The sequence below is a fragment of the Netta rufina genome (assembly GCF_964035555.1).
Source record: "Netta rufina genome assembly, chromosome: 14".
Classification (NCBI taxonomy): domain Eukaryota; kingdom Metazoa; phylum Chordata; class Aves; order Anseriformes; family Anatidae; genus Netta; species Netta rufina.
The window spans coordinates 10,639,025-10,659,648 of record NC_140137.1 but is presented as its reverse complement, the minus strand read 5'-3'; the positions used below and the strand labels follow the sequence as shown (position 1 = coordinate 10,659,648).

The following is a 20,624-nucleotide window of genomic DNA, read 5'->3' as shown; positions in this document are numbered from 1 at the left end:
AGGGGAACCGGGGGGGGGCCGTGGAGGGGCGGGAGGCTGCAACCTGCCGCCGGGCCGGGGCCGGCCCCCCGGCGGGCGGGCGGAGCGCTCGGCGGCTGCCATTGGCCGCGGCGCGGAGCGACACCTGCTCGGCTCCCTCATGCGAGCGCCAGCGGGGCTCGGCGGGGATATTTGAGGCACCCTCGGGCTCCTCCGCAGCCGCCACTCCGCGCTCGCCGCCGCGCCGGGCACATGCGGGGCGCGGGGCCGCGGCGGGCAGCGCGCTGGGGCCGGGAGGAGGAGGTGGAGGCGAGGAGGAGGTGGAGGAGGAGGAGGGCGGCAAGGCGCCACCATGTGCGAGGGGCTCCGCGGGCACCTCCCGGCCCTGCTATTGCTGCTGCTGCTGGTGGTGGTGGTGGTGTTGGTGCTGCCCGGCCCCGCAGCAGCCGGTGCTGAAGCCACGCACCCTCCGGAGGGGCCGCCCGACAGGACCCCGCCGCAGAAGGGGCGGCTGTCGCTGCAGAACACAGGTACGGAGGGGAAGGGAGAAGGGGGGAGAAGCAAAGCTCGGGGCTGGCAGCCTGCAGCCGGCTCTGCCCCGTGCACGTGGCCCCCGGGCCCGGCACGGAGAAAGTTTTTTTGTTTGTTTTTTTTTTTTGGGGGGGTGTCTAAAAGCTGCTCCAGCCGGGAGGTGATGCGGGGGGGTCCCCGCCTGTCCCTTTCTCCTTCCCCTCGGTGTCTCTGCCTAGAAAGAGGGAGCCGAGGCGTGCACTTGGCTGGATCGCCTCCCGGCCGTGCACGGAGAGCGCGGGATCCAGGCGCTTCCCTTCCCCCCCCCCCTTCTTTTCTCCCCCCCCCCCCCCACCACCTTTTATTATATATTTTTTTTCTCCCTTTTAACACTCTCGCTGCTGCGCGACGTGTTTAAACACACACACACACTCACACACACACACACACGAGCAGGAATGCACGAATGCCCCATTAGGGACTGCCACATGTGAATCACGGCACTGTGCAGTTCTCAGCACGCTCGGAGCCAGGACATGTGATCCCGGCGAGGGTTTGCATCCGGATGCCAACACAAGCACTACAGCTGAGCTCCCGGCCCCAAAAAAAGCCCGGCTCCTCGCTTCTGCAGCGCTCCACAAAGAGCTCCATTTTTCCCCCCCACCCCCCACTCGGTGCGTGTGGCTTCGCTCAGCTCCCCACCCGTGCCCGACACAATGCAGGAGCAGCCCCAGCACCGGGGACAGACCCCCCCGGACCCCCTCCGGGGCAGGTAGGAAGGAGAAGGGGTGGTGGGGAGAGCCTCTGCCCTCCTAGGGGGGTCACACGAGCCCCGTCGGACTCAGCCTGAACATCCCGGCTCCGCGCCCCTCTGCCTTGCAGCGGGCTGAAATGGGAAAGTTGCTGCAAAGACTTGCAAAATGCCCCGCATGGTAAAGGGGGGGGGCTGAAATGTGCTGCGGTCCGCAGGGGGATTAGGCTGGCTCCCAAGAGCGAGCCTTAATTAAAGGTACCACTAGGGCATGGAGCGCAGGCGTTCTTAGCATCCTCAGTCCTGGTCTAAAAGCTGCCCCTGTTTAACTTTATCCCTGGGCTTTTTCAGCAACCACCTTCCCTCTGGCAGTGCTACGACGTCCCTTTTTTTTAAAAGGACCAGAAGCTGTCTTAGTGAGAGTTAGAACTTGGAAAGGAGGGGTTGTACGTAGGTATTAGACAGCATTTTTTTTTCACAGCATTACATAACATCTGTTCGGGCAGAATAAACACGTGTGCTAGGTCCGGTGGATCTCTTTTATGTGCTGTATATAAAAATACCCATTTCAGATTGATTCCTGCATAGGTGAGGACAGAGTCTCAGCTTTATGCAACAATCGGTGCAAAGGACTTTGTTTATCAGTGGGAGTTTTGCCATTAACTTCCTCGACATCGGGACAGGGGACACCCAGTAGTCTGCAAAGAGCATTGTGCTGGAGCACCAGAAACTAGCTCCAAGTACCAGAAACAACTAATTCTAGCTGGCTGGGACCAGCTTCTCATGGGCTTCTCGTTTTGGCACTTGAATTTGATGGGGTCTTTGTACAAGTCAGACAGCAAAAATCATGCCTGTCCTCTGCTCCTGAGGAATGCGAAAGCATTAGACAGTTCTCAAGTGAAAGAGCTTGACGTAAGCGTAGTGGATTTGGCATTTGCTTCTTGGATATCACTTTCATAGCATAATACACCCAAGTTTTGGCCTAATTTCTGCAGAAAGTGGGCATGCTGCGGGTACAATAACCGTTGTCACATGTGTTTTTTCTTTCGAACTGATGATGTTAGCAAAATGTCTCTTTCCCTCCCCCCCTACCCACCACCAGCAGCTCCTATGAACAGTTCTTCAAATTAACTGTAATCAATGCTCGTTTTAGCTGAAATCCAGCACTGCCTGGTTAATGCCGGCGATGTGGGATGCGGCGTGTTTGAATGCTTTGAAAACAATTCTTGCGAGATCCGAGGCTTACATGAGATCTGCATGACTTTCCTGCACAACGCTGGAAAATTTGATGCCCAGGTAACACAGTAAAACTTAGCATGTATTTTCTCCTCTTCTGCACATCTGAGAAAAAAGTTACCACTAAGGAGCACATCTGCTTTTGCATGTGACCAGCTTCAATAGAGATTTTTCTGTTGAAGCAGAGGGTCCAGAGTCAAGACCCAAGGCAGCAGCAGTGTGTAAGCTGTGCCAGGAGACAGGTTGTCCCTAGCTGCAGCTCCACGTGGGGACTTGTTCCTACTGCACCCAGGGCAACAATCAGAACAGTAACATAGATGAGCACGGTTCTCAGAAACATTAAAAGACTTAAGCTTCTACATCACGTTTGTTCAAAACTCATTCTGAAATGCAGCTTGGGCTCCCAAGTTCATGTAGATGTATCAGGAAACGTTTCCCACTGTGTGCTTATTAAAGCTTGGTTCTCGAGACTTGCACACAACCAGTACAGGTAACCTCCTAAAGCTGCTGCGTTCGTATGAGCCTTTGGTTCGAGCACTGACATTAAAATACATGACTTCGACGGTATGCGGTATTAAGTTTGTCTCCTTCATTTTCTCCCCAGACCATTTACGCATCATTGAGACATCCTGTTATTATGTCTTGTAAACCTACTCTCCCATTTCAGTGTGGAGGGAAGAGAACATTACGCCGGGCCAGCGGCATTTGGCTTGACCATGCAGTTTACAGAATAACTTGACTAAAAGCACCAGCTACATGGCACTGCTGGAAGCGTGGTGTAAAGTAGAGCTGTCTCCAGAACTCCATCCCTTCCGTGAGGGACGGTGGGACCACCCAGCAGGAAACACTTCAAGTGTTTTAGGCTTAAATTCTCAAGGATGTACAAAGGGTCTGGCTAGCTAATCAAACTGGAATTGTTTCTCCTAAAGTCTGTGGGTATCTGAAAACCTTCAACATCATTTCTAAGTGGCTTCCAGCAAACACTTTATTTTTGCACAGTTCTGTCAATGAGCAAAGCTGATAAAAGCAGTGAGCCCTGTTGGGAGGGAGGTGTGCCCCTGAAGGCTGAGTGTAGCCCCTGCTGCCTCTTCCACAGGATCCCCAGGTACTGCAGTCAGATCCAGCCCATTTCCCATACAGGCTGTCCCCTTTGCAGTGCACAAGCACCAAACCCCCAGAGCTTTAATTTGGAGGTGACTTCAGCCTCTGCTGTGATGGGGCTTTGCAGGGCTTATCTCTATTACCTACAGTTGTTTCAGGGTATGTTAAATAACAAGACTAGCACTGACCATTTTCTGCTCTCCTCTCTCTCTGAAACCTGATAAATGATGTAAGGTTTGGTTTGTATAAGGATTTTCTCTTTATCCTAATTTTCCCACTGTGCTCTGCATGTTCAGTATTGAAGAGAAGGGCAGGTAGGGTACGGGTACAGGGAATAGAAGGGGATGATATCTGAAATAGCTCTTTGATCAGCAAGAAGTGTTTCTGGATTGAAACATTTTGGGGACAAAATCTGCTCACAGGTCTGGGTGAATCGTAGTCCACATCTGTGGAGCTGTGCCCATGTGTTCTGGATAAAGGACAACAGGAATTTGGTCTTCTGGAAGCATTTGTGTAAAAGAATCTGAAATAATGAAGAGATGGATGCAGTGCAGCACCTATTGCTCAGCAAAGTAAAGAGAGGTTGAGCAGAGCTGCCAGGCTGGGACACGTGCACTATGTATGGCTGGCTGCGGGGTCAGATAGCAAAGAGGGAAAAGGTAGGGATGATTTTAGATACCCTCTAAGCAGCTGAATGAGGGAGTTGCAAATGATCTTTAAAGAGATGCTGCTAAAGCAGTTTTCTTGCAATGTGCATTTTAGCTTCTTGGGTTTATTTTTTTTTTATTTCACTGAGAATTTCTTGCAACAAACAGGCATCAAGACACTAGAATTATTACTAGTGCTGATTTGGGTCCCTTTCTGCCTGAGGAAGCGGTAGTAGCAAAAAAACCTGATAGCTGGGAAATGGTGCATATGTGTATGTATGCTCTGGAAGGAGTTCACAAACTGATTTTTAAATGGAGGAAAAAAAAAAATAGAGCAAAGGAATAGGTATCTGCTTGTGGTCTTGGAGACCCCAGCCGTGGCAGTGCGCCCTTACCCCTTGTGGGAATCTGCTGTGCTACCATCCCAGAGGCAAAGGAAGCCAGTAACTCAAGCACTGAATTATTTCAAGGTGCTTACTCTTTCCCTTTTTCCCTCTTGGGCAGCCTGCTGTTGGGGCAGAGGAAACCTCAAAATATCTGAGGAAGCCCTGTGCGTTCAGCTCCAGTGGAACAGCAAGGCAGCACAACCTGGCGTGATCTTTAAGGGCAGAGAAACAAAGAGAAGAGGGGAGAAGAAGCCATTAGGTGATCTCCCCAGCAGCCTAATAACCCTTGACGTTGTCCTGCAGAGGAGCAGCTAGCTGGGCATAAATCAGCTGCTGTGCTTAATGGCCAAAAATACAGACCTCCTCCGTTTCTTTTCTTCTCAGGGAAAATCCTTCATTAAAGACGCTCTGAAGTGTAAGGCTCATGCCTTGAGGCATAAATTCAGCTGCATCAGCCGTAAGTGCCCAGCCATTAAAGAGATGGTGTTCCAGTTACAGCGGGAGTGCTACCTGAAGCATGACCTCTGCTCCGCTGCCAAGGAGAACGTCCAGGTCATTGTGGAGATGATTCACTTCAAAGACCTGCTGCAGCATGAGTAAGTGCCTCCGTGCTAGTGCAGTCAGAGGCGTGGGAGCTCCTTCCAGGAGCATGATGGTGCCAATGGGCTGTGCATCTGCCCAAAAGCTGTTTCACCTCCTTCAGGCCTTAAGCACGGCTTGTTTTTTTCCCAGGTACAAGACCAAGGTAATGCTTTTTTCGCAGGGGCCTTGGAAGACGAGCTTGCTTGCAAAGGGCTAGATGTGGCTGAGGAAGGAAATGAAATGGGTTGAACTTGGAGCTGGCTGTCTTTTTAGTCCTTAGGCAAACACAGCACTAGTGTCTGATGTTCCGAGAGGCATCTCACAAAGCCTCTGTGCTTTCTGTAGTCAAAGGCACTGTTCACGACCCATTTGTTAAAAGTGACAGCTAGAGGAGAAGGGGGAAGATGGTCTTTGCAGAGTTGTCAACAGGATAATTTCTTTTGTAAATACATACTTTCAAATGCCTTCTAGTTAATTGTCCTTGAAGGAGCTGCAGTCCCCCAGGTAATCTCCCATTCATCTTATTCCTTATTAATCTCAAATGCTTTTTAATAAAACATGGAGGCGTGCAAAATGAAGGCACAAGTCAGGTTTTGAGCAGCTCATCCCTCTGCCTGGGAACACAGCCACCCTCCAAGGAATGGCAGCCATGAGTCCTAGCAGGAATTGATCAAAGCTGCTCCATGACAGCAACAAGCCAGGCACAAGCTGTTTGTACCAACTCTTTGTGCACAGATGCAAAAAGCAGAGCCTGTTTTTCTTGCAGGTGAACATCCCACTCCCAAACGAGGAGGCTGAGCCACAGCCTGGCAGCAGGCTTACTTTAGAGCATCTTCCTACCATGCCCCTTTGCCTTTTTATCCCCAGTGGATATTAGCGCAGAAACCTCAAATCCCAGCAACTGTGATGTTAATTTTTCATAGAATCATTTATTTTTGACTTCTAGCCTTGCATTTTCATTGGTCTCCAGAGGAGCTGGGCTCTAATTCCCTTACTTTATGTTGAAAACTACCTATGAGAGCCAAAAGCTGTAGAATGAGGAGCTGGGTTATCCTTATTTTGCAAACAAGCCAAAACAGGAATGCCCAAAGGCAGCAGCTTATTTCTGGGGAGCTTAAATGGGGGGGCCTCGGTTTGAAGGCACAGGTCATTTAGCTAAGCACCTACATTTTATATGATCTCATTTAGAGCTTCTTAAACTTCATCTTCAGCATCTTGTGGGGTTGGAACTAAGCTCTCCTGTGTGGGACTCCCCGAATAGAAGCGAGCCAGCCTCCTCCCCTCCCCTAAATTTAGAGGCCATTTCTGAAATTCTTGAACTAAGTAACTTGTTTGAGATCAATAGGCGAGTGTGGCAGAGCTGGAAATAAAATCACGTCTGCTGACTTGCAGCCTTGTGCTCAGTTCAGGTACTATGGTCAGGCCAGCTGAAATGCAGAAAGTAAAACAGCGAAGGAGAAATGGGCCAGTATTAATCCGCAGGGCTCTGGCAGACTTTGAATACCTGAAATATTTGGCAGCTGAGCCACTTTTTAGTCATACCAGCAACCTTTTTCTTCCAAAGATTTTTTGCACAGATTATGCCCGGTTTTAACAACCAATCCCTGTTGTGTTTTTTTTTTCCTTCCCCTTTACTTCATATGCATTGTGCTCAATTCTCTGCCATCTTCTATTTTATGATTAAGGCAAAACTTAAGAGCATAGAAGCCAGTGGCAGCTTTCAGGCTTGTTCTCTGGTTCATTCTTCTGGCTGTTTTCTTGTGATGCGCGTTAAGGAGCACGATCAGGGCAGTGAAGCCTCTTCCTGAGGAGTCAGCTGCTGTGGGGGTGTGGGTCAGACCCATTTGTCATGGTGGAAGTGGTGACAGGCCCTGGCAGATCCTTCCCTGGTGCATTCCAAATAGCTTTTTTTTTTTTTTTTTTAATGACAGAAACAATCCAAACATGGGAAATATTTTCAGATGGGGAATAGGTGGCTCTCCAAGATTAGTCATTCAAAATGAGGCGAAGCAGTTGGGCAGAGTAAAATCAGGGTAGTATCTGACGCTGATCACAGTCCATTGGATCTCCTCAACTCAGTTCTTGGGAAGAGATTGTTAGACAGGGCTCGTCCACCATCACAGAGCTAGGGGATGGTGGAAGCTGCACCACCACCACCCCATGCATACAACCACGACCATCCCTACTGCTGAACCCAGGCTTGCCAGCCCTGGGCAGGTCTTGATTTGCAGTTTGCACGGGTCCTACCATCCAAACCTTAAGCATGTTCTTCTGGGCCTGCCTGCACCTCCTGCTAACAGCTGAGCACTTGTGTCAATAAACAACATCAATATTGACCCACAAAACCTGTGACCACAGCTATTTTAGAATTGCTGTCCTCCGTGCCTGTGACAGAGGAGGCGAGCTGTGCTCAGAGGCTGCGTTGTGCTGCGGGGCTGCAGGCGGCTCTCGGCGCTGGGTGGGAAGCAGGAGCAGCATTTGGCCTTGGCTTGTTTGGAGTCCTTGTTCTGCTGGGACAAGGTACATAGTGAAGGCTGTACTTAGCTCTGTAAGGAAAGGAAGAGAACATTCAGTGCCACCAAAGTGGATTTCCGTGTGTTTTAGCTGCAGTTAGATCACGGGTCCCAGTAGGATCTTGTGCTTGTGGCAGAGGCCAACACCTGCTGCTGCAGGGAGAGCTGAAGGTGGTGAGAAAAGCCAGAGGACCTCATACTTGTCTGCCACTCTTCCCAGAGCAGGGGGGGAAATGCCTGCCTCCTGCAGGCTGGTGGCCAGTCTATGTCTGTATCAGGTGTTCACCTGGAGATAGCAAGCTGCTTTATCAAGCTGATGGCTCCAGAGCTGGCTTCCTTTGTCGTGTCTGCTGACTAATAAAGACAAAGGAGCATGGAAAGAGATAGTGAGAGAAGGTGTGAGATAGCACTTGTTCCATTTGACAGCCCCATTTGCCAAGTGTGTAGACCTCCTGTCTTCCCCTGCTGGGAATTACAGTTCTCCCAGAGCATCTCCACTGGGTGAACAATCAAGGCAGCCCCGGCACTTGAGTGACTCAGCTCCACAGGATGCTGTCGTGCGCATTTCTTACTCTGATACAGCCAATTAGAGTATAACACATCTCAGAGTCAACTTAGGGAGCAGAACTAGTCCCCAAGGTAGTAGATTTCTGACCCACTGGTGCCCAAGTAAGCAGGTAGTGGGGGACAAATGCTGCTGAACAGTGCTGTAGGCAAGGGGACAGTAAGGCAGAGAGGCCAGTACCCTGGCTAACTGATAGAAAACCCTAATATTTTTTTTTGACTTGCCTCTCACTGTTTCCTTTACCTCCAGGCCATATGTTGACCTAGTGAATATCCTGCTCACCTGTGGCGAGGAGGTGAAAAAGGCAATAACAAGAAGTGTCCAGGCCCAATGCGAACAGAACTGGGGGAGTCTCTGCTCCATCCTGAGCTTCTGCACCTCAGCTGTGCACGGTGACGCCATCCTGAGCCCCGAGAAGAAGCTGGCTGAAGCTGGCAAAGCCGCTACTGGCCGCGGGGACATCCTGGCCCACTCCGAGTCCGACCCCAGGGAGAGCTCGCGAGCGTCCAAGGGAGAGAGAGGTACCAAGGGCCACCTGAACACCCATGCCCGGGTGAAAGCTGGGGCCCACGGTCCCAAAGGGGCACATGGGATCATGGACCGGGCAGACGAACTGTCCGACTTCTCGGACATCCGGAGGTGAAAAAAGGCACCGAGCCCCCGTTACCCCCACCCTCCCCCTCCGCTGGAAGCTTCCTCCGTTGAGTCCATCTTCCCGTCTATGGACATTCCAAAGCATTTCCCATTCAGAGGTCAAGCACAGGGCATTGCAAGATATATGGACCTCAGCACCAGTGTATATAGTAGCAAAGGGAGAGCAGTGGCAATGGGTTATTGATCCAGCAAACTCGACACTTGAGCAGCCGCTAAACGTGGCAAAATGTCTCCGACTAAATTCTTTTTCCCCCCTCTGTTTTGTAACGAAACGGACATCGGCTGAAATTTAGGATCTTGGTTTGGGGTCGTTGGGTTGTTTTGGGGGTTTGTTTGTTTATCTTGGTCCCTCAGCTGGGGAGGAGGTTACGAGGGCTCTGGCAGATTGCATGCGGCCGCTTGTGGCTTAGCACCTCCGAAGGTTTAGGGTGCAGTCTTACAACAGATGGCTGAATTCCAGAGGGATTTGGTTTCTGCCTGTGGCTGACAAGGCAGGAGCTGGAGGCTCTCTGTGACATGCTGGAATGAAATAGCTGTCCTGTCTCTCATACAGGAACCATGCAGTCTGGAGCTCCACCGCTGTCTGCTGAGTAACTTCTGAGCCATTGTTCCCATCCAGGCAACACTGCCTACCTAGTTCAAGTGCCCCTTTATTTGTTTTTTTTTGTTTTGTTTTGTTTTTTTTTGTTTTTTGTTTTTTGTTTTTTTTTTAACCACTGTGTAACTTAACAGTTGCTTATCCAGTCACTTCAGCATATCCAAGGCCTAGGTAATCAGCTTCCAGACCAAGTAGTTTGACACAACTCCCCTAGTTACAGAGCGTGGTATGGAAGACCCCCAAGAGTATGTTCCCAAACCTCTAACCCCCCCCTGCATATTCCCTTCTTACACCTGCCCACCCAGACACAGCTCCTCCACCCTAATGCACAAGCTCAAAAGGATGGCCGTAAGCTCACATGATGAAGGACCCCATACAGTTAAGTTCTTCCACAGGGCTTCATCGGAAGCCCATCAGAAACGTCTCTCCTTAGAAGTAACACGGTGTGGTTTGCTGGGATGTGGAGCCCCGCCAGAACCTGCCTGTCAGCTGTGGTTTACCAAAATGCCAAAGATCTGGAGAGGGGGTCGACTTCTTTATTCGTTGTCGTGCAGATAATGACTGCTGGTCTCTGCAGAATGAGTTACTAGAGAGAGAAAGAGTGCCAAGAATTGATTGTCTCTGAGCAGTTTTTAGTGTGAATGAGGTGTTGGGATGCATCTCTCCTCCCCCCTATGCAATTGTAATTCTCAGGTTGCAGCCCTGCAATCCTATATCCCCAGCTATGTTCCTGGAAATGGAGGTGACAGCACCCACGGGGACAGAAGGGTGAGCTCTTCAGCTTCCTCTGGAGGACAAGTGAGTTTTCTTAGAAAGTGGGAATGACACCAAAGATCTGAGCCTTCTTATTTAGAAAGTTTGGGAGGAAAGCTGTGGGGGCAGGAAGGCAGTTTGGCAGAGACAGAACGTACCCGGTGAACTAACGTACGTCTTGTCGCATGGTGGGAAGGAGCTGCACAAACAGAAGAGGCTGTTGGAATTTGGCTACAATTTCCAACTCAGATTTTAGCTACTGCTGAGTGAGCACAGCTCCTAATAGCTATATTCAGGGCTTAATACACGTATCCACCCGCAGAATTTCTAGGCGTTACTTTTAATAGAAGTCACGTAGGAAGCAAGAGAGAACCGCTGAGTTGTAGAGGTGCAGCTCCGTGTGATCGCCGGGTCTTTAAGGAAATGACCTTGATTCTTCCTGATTTTAGCTAAGTTCTGTGATGTTTTCATTCACCTTAAGAGGGAAGATGTGGGATCAGGCCAAATACCGTAGATACAAAGATCAGTGTGACCCAAGGAGCAGAGCCCAGGCCGACCTGTTGAGCTGCAGCAGGGCTGTCCCCTGGATGGTGCCCCCAGGATGTCACGGAGGGGCTTGCCAAGGCTGGCTCGTGCTAGCTCTGACAGCCAGCACCTCTGCCCCAAAAACCAAGTGGCTGCTGGTGGTACTATAAGGAAATCTCCAGTGTGCCTCCCGGAGTTCCCTGTGAGCATCCTCTCCCCCTTGGTGACATATGTCACCGTAAAGAACAAGCTCAAACCAAAAAGACAATCCAAGCATTTCAGCAAAAAAAATAAACAACACAAACACGAAACAACTCGCTACCGACATAATGTTCATGCATCGAACTAAGATCCCTCTCTCTTTAGAGGTCCGATGCATCTATGGGAACCAAACGTATTGATAGGTATATCCTTGAATGTCTCAGTCAACATATCACCTCAGCATGCATACAGTTTTCTTTGTATTCATTTGAGGGGGGAAAATTGTATATTCCCCTTGTTCTAGTCAATGACAATTTCTTTTGGGTGGGTGGGCGAGCTGTGGGTGGGAGGGATTTTTTTTTTATAAGGCATAACTTTTTTTTTTCCTCTGTGTGTGAAGATTTTATGTGTTCATCTACTGATTCCACATATGCTATTATTGTAAATATTTAACATTTCTATTTATTATAGTGTCTCCATTTAAAAAAAAGAACACTGCTGGCTATGATAATTTAAACGTATGTCATGACCTGTGTTGTATATATTCATGCCACTAGTATGTTTTTTATGTTTAAAGCTGCGTAAATATAGTTTTATACAGTTCCATAATGTTATTGACAGCATAAATCATTTATTTATTGTTAAACCTTCTTTCATGTCTAACAAATAGGGTGCGTTTTACCTGAGAGTATTTTATTGTGACATCTACATAGCCTTAATTCTTTATAAAGTTTTAAAAAAAGAGAAAAAAAAAAGTCCATTTAGATACTGTATGATGCTTTAATTAACATTCCTTATGAACTTGCTGTTCATGAAGGAGGTTTAGCTTCAAAGCCAAGGTATGAATGTTTCCTTTACGCTTTGCATCTGGAATGAGCCTTGTTCTGGAATGAAAATACTGGGAGAAGCAAAATGCTTACTGGAAGAAGATACCAATAAACCCTGGAAAATGCTGTCCTAACTTAAAGTGCTGAACTAAAAGGAAAAAAAAAAAAAAAAAAAACTGTCCTTAATTCCAAATCTCTGGGAGAAAAACATACTAGTTTTATCTCATGTAGGATTTGCAGCCAAATAAGCTTGTAAAAAAAGAAAATGCATATGGCTTTAGACAAAGCTCTGTACCTTTCACACTATTATTTTCCTTAAACACTAATAAATGTTTTGAATAAGTCTGTGGCTGGGTTTTGTTTAAGCTGGAATTTCAGCCGCCGTGATAAGGGGTAAGAAAAGCCCTTTGAAGCCAGGCCAGGCTCCTAGTAGCAACCAAGGGGGGCAGAGGTGATCTGTCTGGCCGTCCCCACACCGGGAGCAGCAGCAGTGTGCCCTGGCTGGAGCAGGACACGGGGATGGGGCTGTGCCAGCACAGCAAGGCTTTCTAGATGCTGTAACAGCTGATAAGACTTGTCCTGCACGTATAAAAAGACCTTGGTAGTTCATAACATAGCAAGAGTTCTCCCTTCAACATTTTCCCATAAAAACAGAGGGCATCCATTTGGCATCCCTGCTGTCAGCTCTGAATTATCCCATCAGTAAATATCGGTCAGCAGGGATGTAACAGGAGGGCAGTGCCTGTTAGCCTGAGTTCACTTTTTTACCATCCCAGGAAGGATCGAAATCAAAACCATAAATGCTTCTCAGAGTTTCAGCAAAGGAGAAAGGCAAAATTCTAGGATTTGCAAAAATCAAACTGCAGATACAGCACTTTGTGTTGTCTCCAAAGCCGTTTTCATACAGCGTTGCGGTGTAGGCAGCAAGGGGATGGGAAAATTATGAGAAAGCACCTCAGGAACATAAAGCAGGGATTTTTTTTAAGGCTGCTTGCATGAAAAAGCACATTTTTAACACTCCTTCTGTGGAGTTTAAAAATAACTAATCATGCTGAAGCCTTTGGAGGAGATGGGCTTCGCAAGCCTAAATGTGATCTGCAGCAATCGAGGACCTGTAGCTTTTGCACCTAAAGGCAAGGAAATGCTATCTATAACCCTGCCAGAGACTGTCGTCAAGCACCGCAGCGAACACATATCTTGCCAGTGAAGTGACGGAGTTTGGTGTGGTATGATTTTGGGCCAAACGGTGGTCAGATTGGGACCACGACCCAGCCTGTGGTGGTGCTGGACCACTCACCGGCATTACAGGTCCCCCTGCATTTCCTGCAGGAGCTGGCCCACCCCATGGCTGGGATGCCACAAGGTAAGAGCATTCTGCTCTCTACCATCCTCCCTGCAATTTCGGCCAGAAAAGTAATTCTTCATCTCCTGACGTGCGGAGTGGTGAGGCTGCACTGCTCAAAGAGCGGCTGCACGTTGGTGATGGAGAAGTGACCCTCACCTTCCCTTGGGGCGTCGCAGTTACAGACGAGCGCAGTGAGGGAGTGCTGACATGGAAAGTACGGAGCACAGAGGGGAAAAGAAGCCTCAGCACGGACTGCACAGCAGGGACGCTGCATTGCACAACCCCGAGGAGTGTATAAAACATTTAATATCAGCGTGCAGATCTGCTTCACGACCGGAGTGAGTTTAGTTCAATTTGCTCTGAGTCACTTCACAAGCGAAGTAAGAAGAAACAAATCAAGGCCGTTCAGATTACAAACGCACATCCATACACAGGTCTCTTCCAACTGAACAAATCCCACCAAAATCCATCCTTTTGGCCCATTTGGATTTCTCCTCCAACAGGCTCCCTGTCTGGTCTCCCAAAAGACCAAAATTAATTCCAGATCCTGGCTTGCTCAGGCATACCAAAACATTTACAAATGTATATATGGCAATTTACATGCGGCAGCCCACGCCGCGGGCTGAGCCGAAGCTGCTGTGAGGGTTTCGGGGCAGCCCTCCCCAGTTCCCAGACACTGCCCATGGTTTTGCTCACCGAGCCCACACCAGGGGATGCCCGGAGCATGGCAGCAGCATCGACAGAGCTCCTGCTGCACCTCGCCAGGTGCATTCACTGCAGCCATCCTTCCAGGCGAGGGAATGGTTAATGCTTGCTGGGAAGCCTCTCACCAGTGCATTTTAAGAGCTATTTCCTGACACCTCACCAGAAACACAAATCCCACTCAGTTTTCGCTGCGGTGTTCGTGTTTCCATGCTCTCCCCGCAGGCTCGCAGAGGAAAGGCTTCTCTCACACCTGCTAGCGGCACAAATCGCTGCACGCTCTCCCCGCTGAGAAACCCAGCACAGCGTGAGCCTCCGAGCAATGCGGGCAGCCTGCAGCACCCCGACCCATGAAGGTCACCCCTATTACGGCTGCCCAAAACCCAACAAGAAGGTTAAATTGTGGAGAGGTGGCAGCAGGGTGCAGCTGGGCATCCCCAGGGGCACAGACGCCTCACGGGGTGCCCCCCAGGGCTGCCCCCACGGTCCCAGCACTGATGGGTCCTGGCTTAGGGTCGGGACTGAGCAGAACCATATAATTAGTGAAATCCTAACAATTTCTGTTTCTGTACATCTTCTGTAGGGAAAAACGTCCCAGCCAGCGGAGCGTTTCATTTGGAAATCAAAACCTCATGTCTGTCTTGATTGGGAATGTAAAATGGGGACTTGAGGGTTTAAAGCCATGACAAATTATGGGAAGCTGCAGGGGCTGAGAATTCCTATCTCCGAGGATGCTGACTGTTATAGTCTTGACCTTTTCTGCAAATACCATCCTCTCTTATAAAATGCGGCTTGGAGTTTATTTAGAAATTCTTTTAAAATAAGGAGTCATCTTTGGAGAGGCTGCTGGGAGACGCTCCGCACTGATGGGGATTTAGGTTTTTTTTAAGGGTATTCCTCCTCTGCTGGCCAGACCCCGGACCGGCGGCACTGATGGCAGCGTGTGTGGAGCACGATTCCACAACGGGCACCAGAACAGGGCTGAAATGGAGCCCAGGGCAGCTCACACGGCGCAGGAACAAAGTGCCCCTGTGGCACAGCCAGCCCCAGCTCTCCCCGCTGTCACTGGAAACAGCAGAGAGCGTTGTGCTAATGGGCAGGCTAAAACCAGGCTGTGTTTTAACACGGAGCAGGATCCCCACGCTGCTATCTGAGGCGTTATGGCACGTAATCCCCTCTGTACAGCCCGCTTCCATTTCTCAGGTTTTGCTCGCTCTGTATCTGCTTTGCTCCGTCCCGCAATCACATCGGGCTACATTTGTCACCCAGGCATAATCCCACTTACATTTCAGTCTCTTCCTACCCCGCAGAAAAATGCGGTGGGAGGTGTGGGGAAGCTCAGAGAAAGCTGACAGCCAGGAGAGACTGGGAAAGGCCTACGGAGAGCCTGATTTAGATGTCCTATTTTAAGACAAAATGAACAGGCATTATGCACATTCAGCGTTTTGTTAAGCTGACACAAAACCAAGTCACTACGAAATCCGCCTGCAGAGGGGCGCGATGCGCCAGTTTGAGGCATTCTTTAAAATAGTTTTTATTCTTTATAATCGCTCCTGGCTGTCAGCTAGTCCCAGCCTCAGGGCTACGGGTCAATGTATCACAGGAGAGGGTCCCAGCTCAAAAGGGGCTCTGGCAGCAGCAGCAGGACAAGCAGCCAGGCCACCTCTCCTCAAGCACCTGAGGCTGCAAAGAAGCCTCACACGTGGGGCCATGCCAGCAGGAAGGTGAAAAACCTGCAAAAGCCCATTAAAAGTACAGTGTCCTGTATAAAAAAAAGGGAGGTTAAAACAATTGGGATGCTTTGAAGGGCGCAGAGGATGCCCCTGGAAGCTGAAGCTGCTCTGCAGCAAGAAAGGGCTCCCGAGGGTCCGGGCAGCCCCAGGCAGCAGCCGCTGACTCTGCAGATTCCTGGAGGAGGAGATGTACTTTGTGGCTATCTGCATTACATGGACTAGTGAAAGCTGGCCACAGCCGACAAGCCGGGACTGGGGAATGAGTCTTGGATAATAATTAAAGGCCTATTCTTGGTTTCACCAAAGCCTCTGGTAAAATATCCTATTGATAACAGCGGTGCGTTGGCATTAGGCTCCTTCTGGAGCTGGGAATCACTGGAGCTCTCCTGACTGCATAGGCTTATCAGGGAGGATCTTCACAGAGTCAGAAAATAGATGAGGCTGAAAATAATCTGTTCTCAAACATCCCACATTCAGAAATGTCTGAATCTGAGGCATGGGTGGGTTTTTTTTTTGCAGCGCTCTCGAAGCACAGACAATTTGCAAACTGTGGAGAGCGAGCGATGCACAGCGTCGTTCAACAGAGAATCAGCTGAGACACTTCAAACTTCACAAAGATAAGACTTAAATGCTGCCTTCAAAATCTGAAATAAATTTTGCTAGGCTTTATGATTTTATACACCATATTCTGGCTGTCCTACAGAAGAAAGGGTGCCCTCTCCCTTTCCTGCTGTGGATCCCACAGTAAAGCAGCACAGCACTGATACACCCTGGAGAAGTGGTCAGGCCTCTCTCCAGAGGAGAAAAGAACAGCTGTACCCTCCCAGCGAAGATGGTAGCAGGATGTGACCAGTTAATTTGAGTAAATACAGCAATTATTCTGAGCCACGACTTCGAAGTCAAAAGCTTGGAAGGGTGGAGTAAAAAAAGACCAGGAGGCAGCACTGAGAATATGCGGTGATGCCATTTCAGCACATAAACTCATTCAGGAGCTTGCTTAGAACAAACTGTTCTTACAGTATTGCCAGGCTGACCAGAAACAAGAAGAGCATTAAGGTCCAATTGACCAATACGTTGGGCAGATCCTCTTTCATGAGACTGCCAGCCAAATTTGTAAACAGTGAAGGTCAGATAAACACACAAGTGTCGCAATTTATTGGATTCGCATTCCTCTGGCGACTCACCTATGTTTTCTTCTGTCTGGACTAGGGGTGGGTGGGCAGGTAATTGTAGAACCACATTTTCAACCAGGGCAAGGCAGAGGCAGGACGGAGAGGGCAGAGGCTGTCGCAGTAACTCAAAGCTCCGTAGGATAAAGAAACCCAGAGCAACACCCATCCTTGGCTCTGAAAGAGAGCCATGAGTATTTTCACATCTTTGCAGTTCTCCTGAGGACAAGACAATGAGTTAACTTAAAACCCTCCAGGAGCCGTAACAAGTATTGAGCCGTGAGAAACCAGTTACTCTGACTGCTGGTTCGCTTTGGAGGACATCAGCAGGAAGCGGGGGACTATGAGCCCCGTGCCCCTGCCAGCGGGGGCTGCACTCGAGGCTATGCCCGGCTGTGAGCGCAGTGCCGCAGGTGTAGTCGCACCGCTGGACACCTGTAGTAACTCTTACACAACCCCGGCTTTATTACACTCAGTGACACTCACACATCTGCAAACACAGCTTACTTCTCCAGCAGAAACACAGCGGGTCCGGTATTAGGGACCCTCACATGCACTGGGTACAGCACAAAACGCAAGCTGATGCCCCCAGCGTGTTGGCTCGTGCTGGCAGGGATTACCCCGATCGCCATCTCACCAACCGTGGTCACTGCAGAAGCACAGAGCTGGCTCCAACCTGTGTGCTCCAGCTGACCAAAATGCAAATATGTTCACATGTTCAAGGTGGATATGTGGTACTGAGCAATCTGGCGGCACACAGAGCCAGCCGGAGCTGTGACAGCGGTATCAGCACCTCACAGGTTACAGACACAGGGCACGCAGTCAGCTAAAATGCTGCTACTGGCAGAAACAGTACCACAGACCCCAACCCAGACTGCAATCCATAGCTGTGAGTTCATAGGAAAATGGCAAAAAGCGACTTGGAGTCCAACCAGATCAGGGGGAAAGGAGAAGGAAAGACTTGGAAATCTCCATTCTGACTCCTAGGGCCATGCTGATTCCCACTGAGCACTGGCTGCAAATGGAGCAAATCAGGGGCAAAAAAAAAAAAAAAAAAAAAAACAGAGAGAAAGCACTATCAAGGATCTCTGCTTTGTCCTGAAGGGCATTTTATGAAGTGGTCAGCGGGCCACCAGTTCTCTGCCAGTGCAGGCTTTCTCATCTGGTTATGACCCAGAGCCATTAGTTTAATTTCAGTATCTCTTCACCTCTCTACATGCAGCCCAGCAGATCCCAAACAACAGCAACTGTGCCCGTAAGTTATGTACAAGCAAGAGAGAAGGAAGACACAAAGGGTTGCAGAAAGGGTGTCTCCATCTCAGCTAAATGCAGCCCTGCTGCTGATCTTATTCTTCCATTTAGAAGCTTTCAAAGGCCGGAGAGGGAAGAAATCGGGGTTTATTCTTGCTACAGAGCTGTATTTATAAGGCCAACAGAAAGAAAGGTATCAGAAGCAGGGAAATGCAAAGCTGGGACTACAATTTTTTTATCAGGGTGGACTTGCCACCGAAACAAAGACCACAAAGGACAACCACGTTGTCTCCGGACTCAAGAAGCAGTTGCCAAAACTCATCCACGGTGGAAAAAAAAAAAAAAAAAAGCCATGGCAGCATTTGCCAATATCTTCACGTTGCTAGTCAGGAACTGCGCAAGCAGCCAGCAGAAGGGTGGGTGGATCGGCCCAGTGCTTAACAAGCCCAGCTGGCTCTGGCTTGCGCCCTTCTCCAGAGTTTCCAAAGACAGGGCAACAACTTACCATAAAGAGGCCCTGGGGCACTGACGCGTTATTTTATTTCTGGCTTTGAACTTCAGAAACACGCAGGATCCACGGACGTGTGCTGCTGCTCACATCAGGTAAATGTAGCCGGGTCTCTGCCTGAGCCGTGCGCCCTTTGGAAAGCTGCGGTGCCTGCTTTCCATCTGACAGCAGCACAGCTGAACAAGAGAGATGCAAAACTAATCATATGGAGAAGGGAGCCAAAAAGGGATTCCAGCAACATGAAAACCAGAGGGAAATGCCAGAGTCGTGCTATCTGCGATCGGTATCTGTGACCCTTCATTTTCCAAGAAGTAGCAATGATAAGGCAGCTCTGTCCAGGTGAAAGATATCAGCAGGGCTAATTGTAGCCGAGCAGACGGATTCTCATGGCAGTGCTGTTATCTCCCTGGATTCCAGCCCCCAGCGGCTGCTGTCACTGCTCATAATATCCAGCAGCAAGAGAGGGAGAAAGGAAAAGAAAGGGGGAGAAAGGAAAGGAGAAAATTGAAGAAAGCAGCAGAGAGGAAAATAAGAAACAAAAGAGGAAGAGTAAAAATGGACAAATAATAAAAGGGAAGGAACAGCGAAGATTTGGAAAGAAGCCAAGACAAATGGGAACCCTGAGTCACACCACAATTTCCTTTTCAAGGAGTATCAAGGGAATGGAGCTGATGGCAGAAGTAAAGGAGAAAACCTGCCTCTGGTCACTTCTCAGCAGAATCACTGTGGGCGGATGGCAGGAGGCAAACTCCACTGCCTTGTGTCCTGAGGAGCGACATCTCCTGCAGGAACAGGCTGGGCAGGGGGGGAAGGCACCGAGAGTAAAGAAATCCCTAAAAGTAAAGCCATCACACCTCCGCTCCTCTGCTGACTCTGCTGGGCAGTCACTGCCCAGATGGGTGAAGAAGGATTAATTAATAAATAAATAAATAAATAAATAAATAAATAAATAGATAAATAAATAAAGGGAGTGCTACTAATGAGCTGCTCATGAGGCTACGCCTGCACACATGGTATAGCACAGGAAGGAGGCAGCTCCGGTCCCTGAAAACCCTGCCCGAGAGCCAAGGGATGGCATTGTCCAGTTGGAAAGGAGGAGAAAGCCAAACCACTGATAACTCCACATCCACTGCCACCATATTCCCTGCTATTCCTGTATCCATCCGTCCATTTTCTGGTCCCTCCCTCAACTTGTACAGTCCCCTACTCTATTTCCAGGTGTCGGGCAGCCCCAGCTTGACACGGGCATGAATTCTGTGCTCTGCACACAGCCGGAGCTCGCTGTGCACGTGGACGTCGAGTTGGACCTGTTGGACCTGCTGCTTTTGGCAGGTGGGTCTGGGCCACATGGTTATTACCTTGTATTACTCCTCTGATCCAGGTAAATACCTGGTGTGAGGGAGCCCATGGACCAAGGAGGTGACTCTCCAAATAGCCACAGCCAAGGATGAAAGGAGCAGGGAGAAGTGACTTGCTCCAGATCACGCAGCAGAACAACAGCAACGTCTAGTGTGAGCTGGAAGGCATTTGTTGGCAAAATGCGGGTGTCAGGAGCCAGCTGAGGTGTGGGGGTTATCCAGGATAGCCATTTGGGGCTGGCAGGTGGGACACGGGACCTCCTGGAGGTCGGTGGCCTTCTGGAGCAGCAGCTGGAGGCCAAGCAGGACACCTAGGTGTGCAGAATGGACCACAGCCTTCTTCTAAGAGCAGAGCATCCCCACAAAAGGATTCAGGAGCCTGTGCTGGGGAACCAACTCCAGCCAAGATTTGGAAGCAGAGTCATGAGGGCTCTGAGGAACATGATCAAACCCCCTCACAGCTACTGCTAGGACATTTAGGAATAAATGGCATGAGAATGAGAACAGAAAATAAGACATTATACCCAGTCAAGGCCATCACCATTAACAAACCCAGTGTCAGTATAAAAGCAACCTGCTGGGGTATATATGGGCAGCTAAAGGGTGCTCTCAGTGTCAATAAACATTGACTTATCATTATTTCACCTACACACATTTTAAATGATATTAGAAGTGGAATCAACCCTATCCCATAATCTGATGAAATCCTTTGTGCTGCATAGAAAAGTTG

At 49.4% G+C, this 20,624-nt stretch overlaps 1 protein-coding gene across 1 annotated transcript; it reads left to right on the top strand.

The window, feature by feature from the left end:
- The first annotated feature begins 282 nt into the window (after positions 1-282).
- On the top strand, positions 283-12,173 carry STC2 (stanniocalcin 2). The gene is made up of 4 exons (XM_084295308.1): positions 283-509; positions 2,394-2,536; positions 4,995-5,206; positions 8,520-12,173. Exons 1-4 carry the CDS (start codon positions 332-334, stop codon positions 8,911-8,913), a joined length of 927 nt encoding a protein of 308 aa, XP_084151434.1. The 5' UTR covers positions 283-331; the 3' UTR covers positions 8,914-12,173.
- Positions 12,174-20,624: the final 8,451 nt, after the last annotated feature.

Coding starts and splice junctions, on each gene's coding strand:
- STC2 (XM_084295308.1), top strand. CDS start 332: ATGTGCGAGGGGCTCCGCGGGCACCTCCCGGCCCTGCTATTGCTGCTG. Junction 510..2,393: donor GCTGTCGCTGCAGAACACAG/GTACGGAGGGGA, acceptor TGCTCGTTTTAG/CTGAAATCCAGCACTGCCTG. Junction 5,207..8,519: donor AAAGACCTGCTGCAGCATGA/GTAAGTGCCTCC, acceptor CTTTACCTCCAG/GCCATATGTTGACCTAGTGA.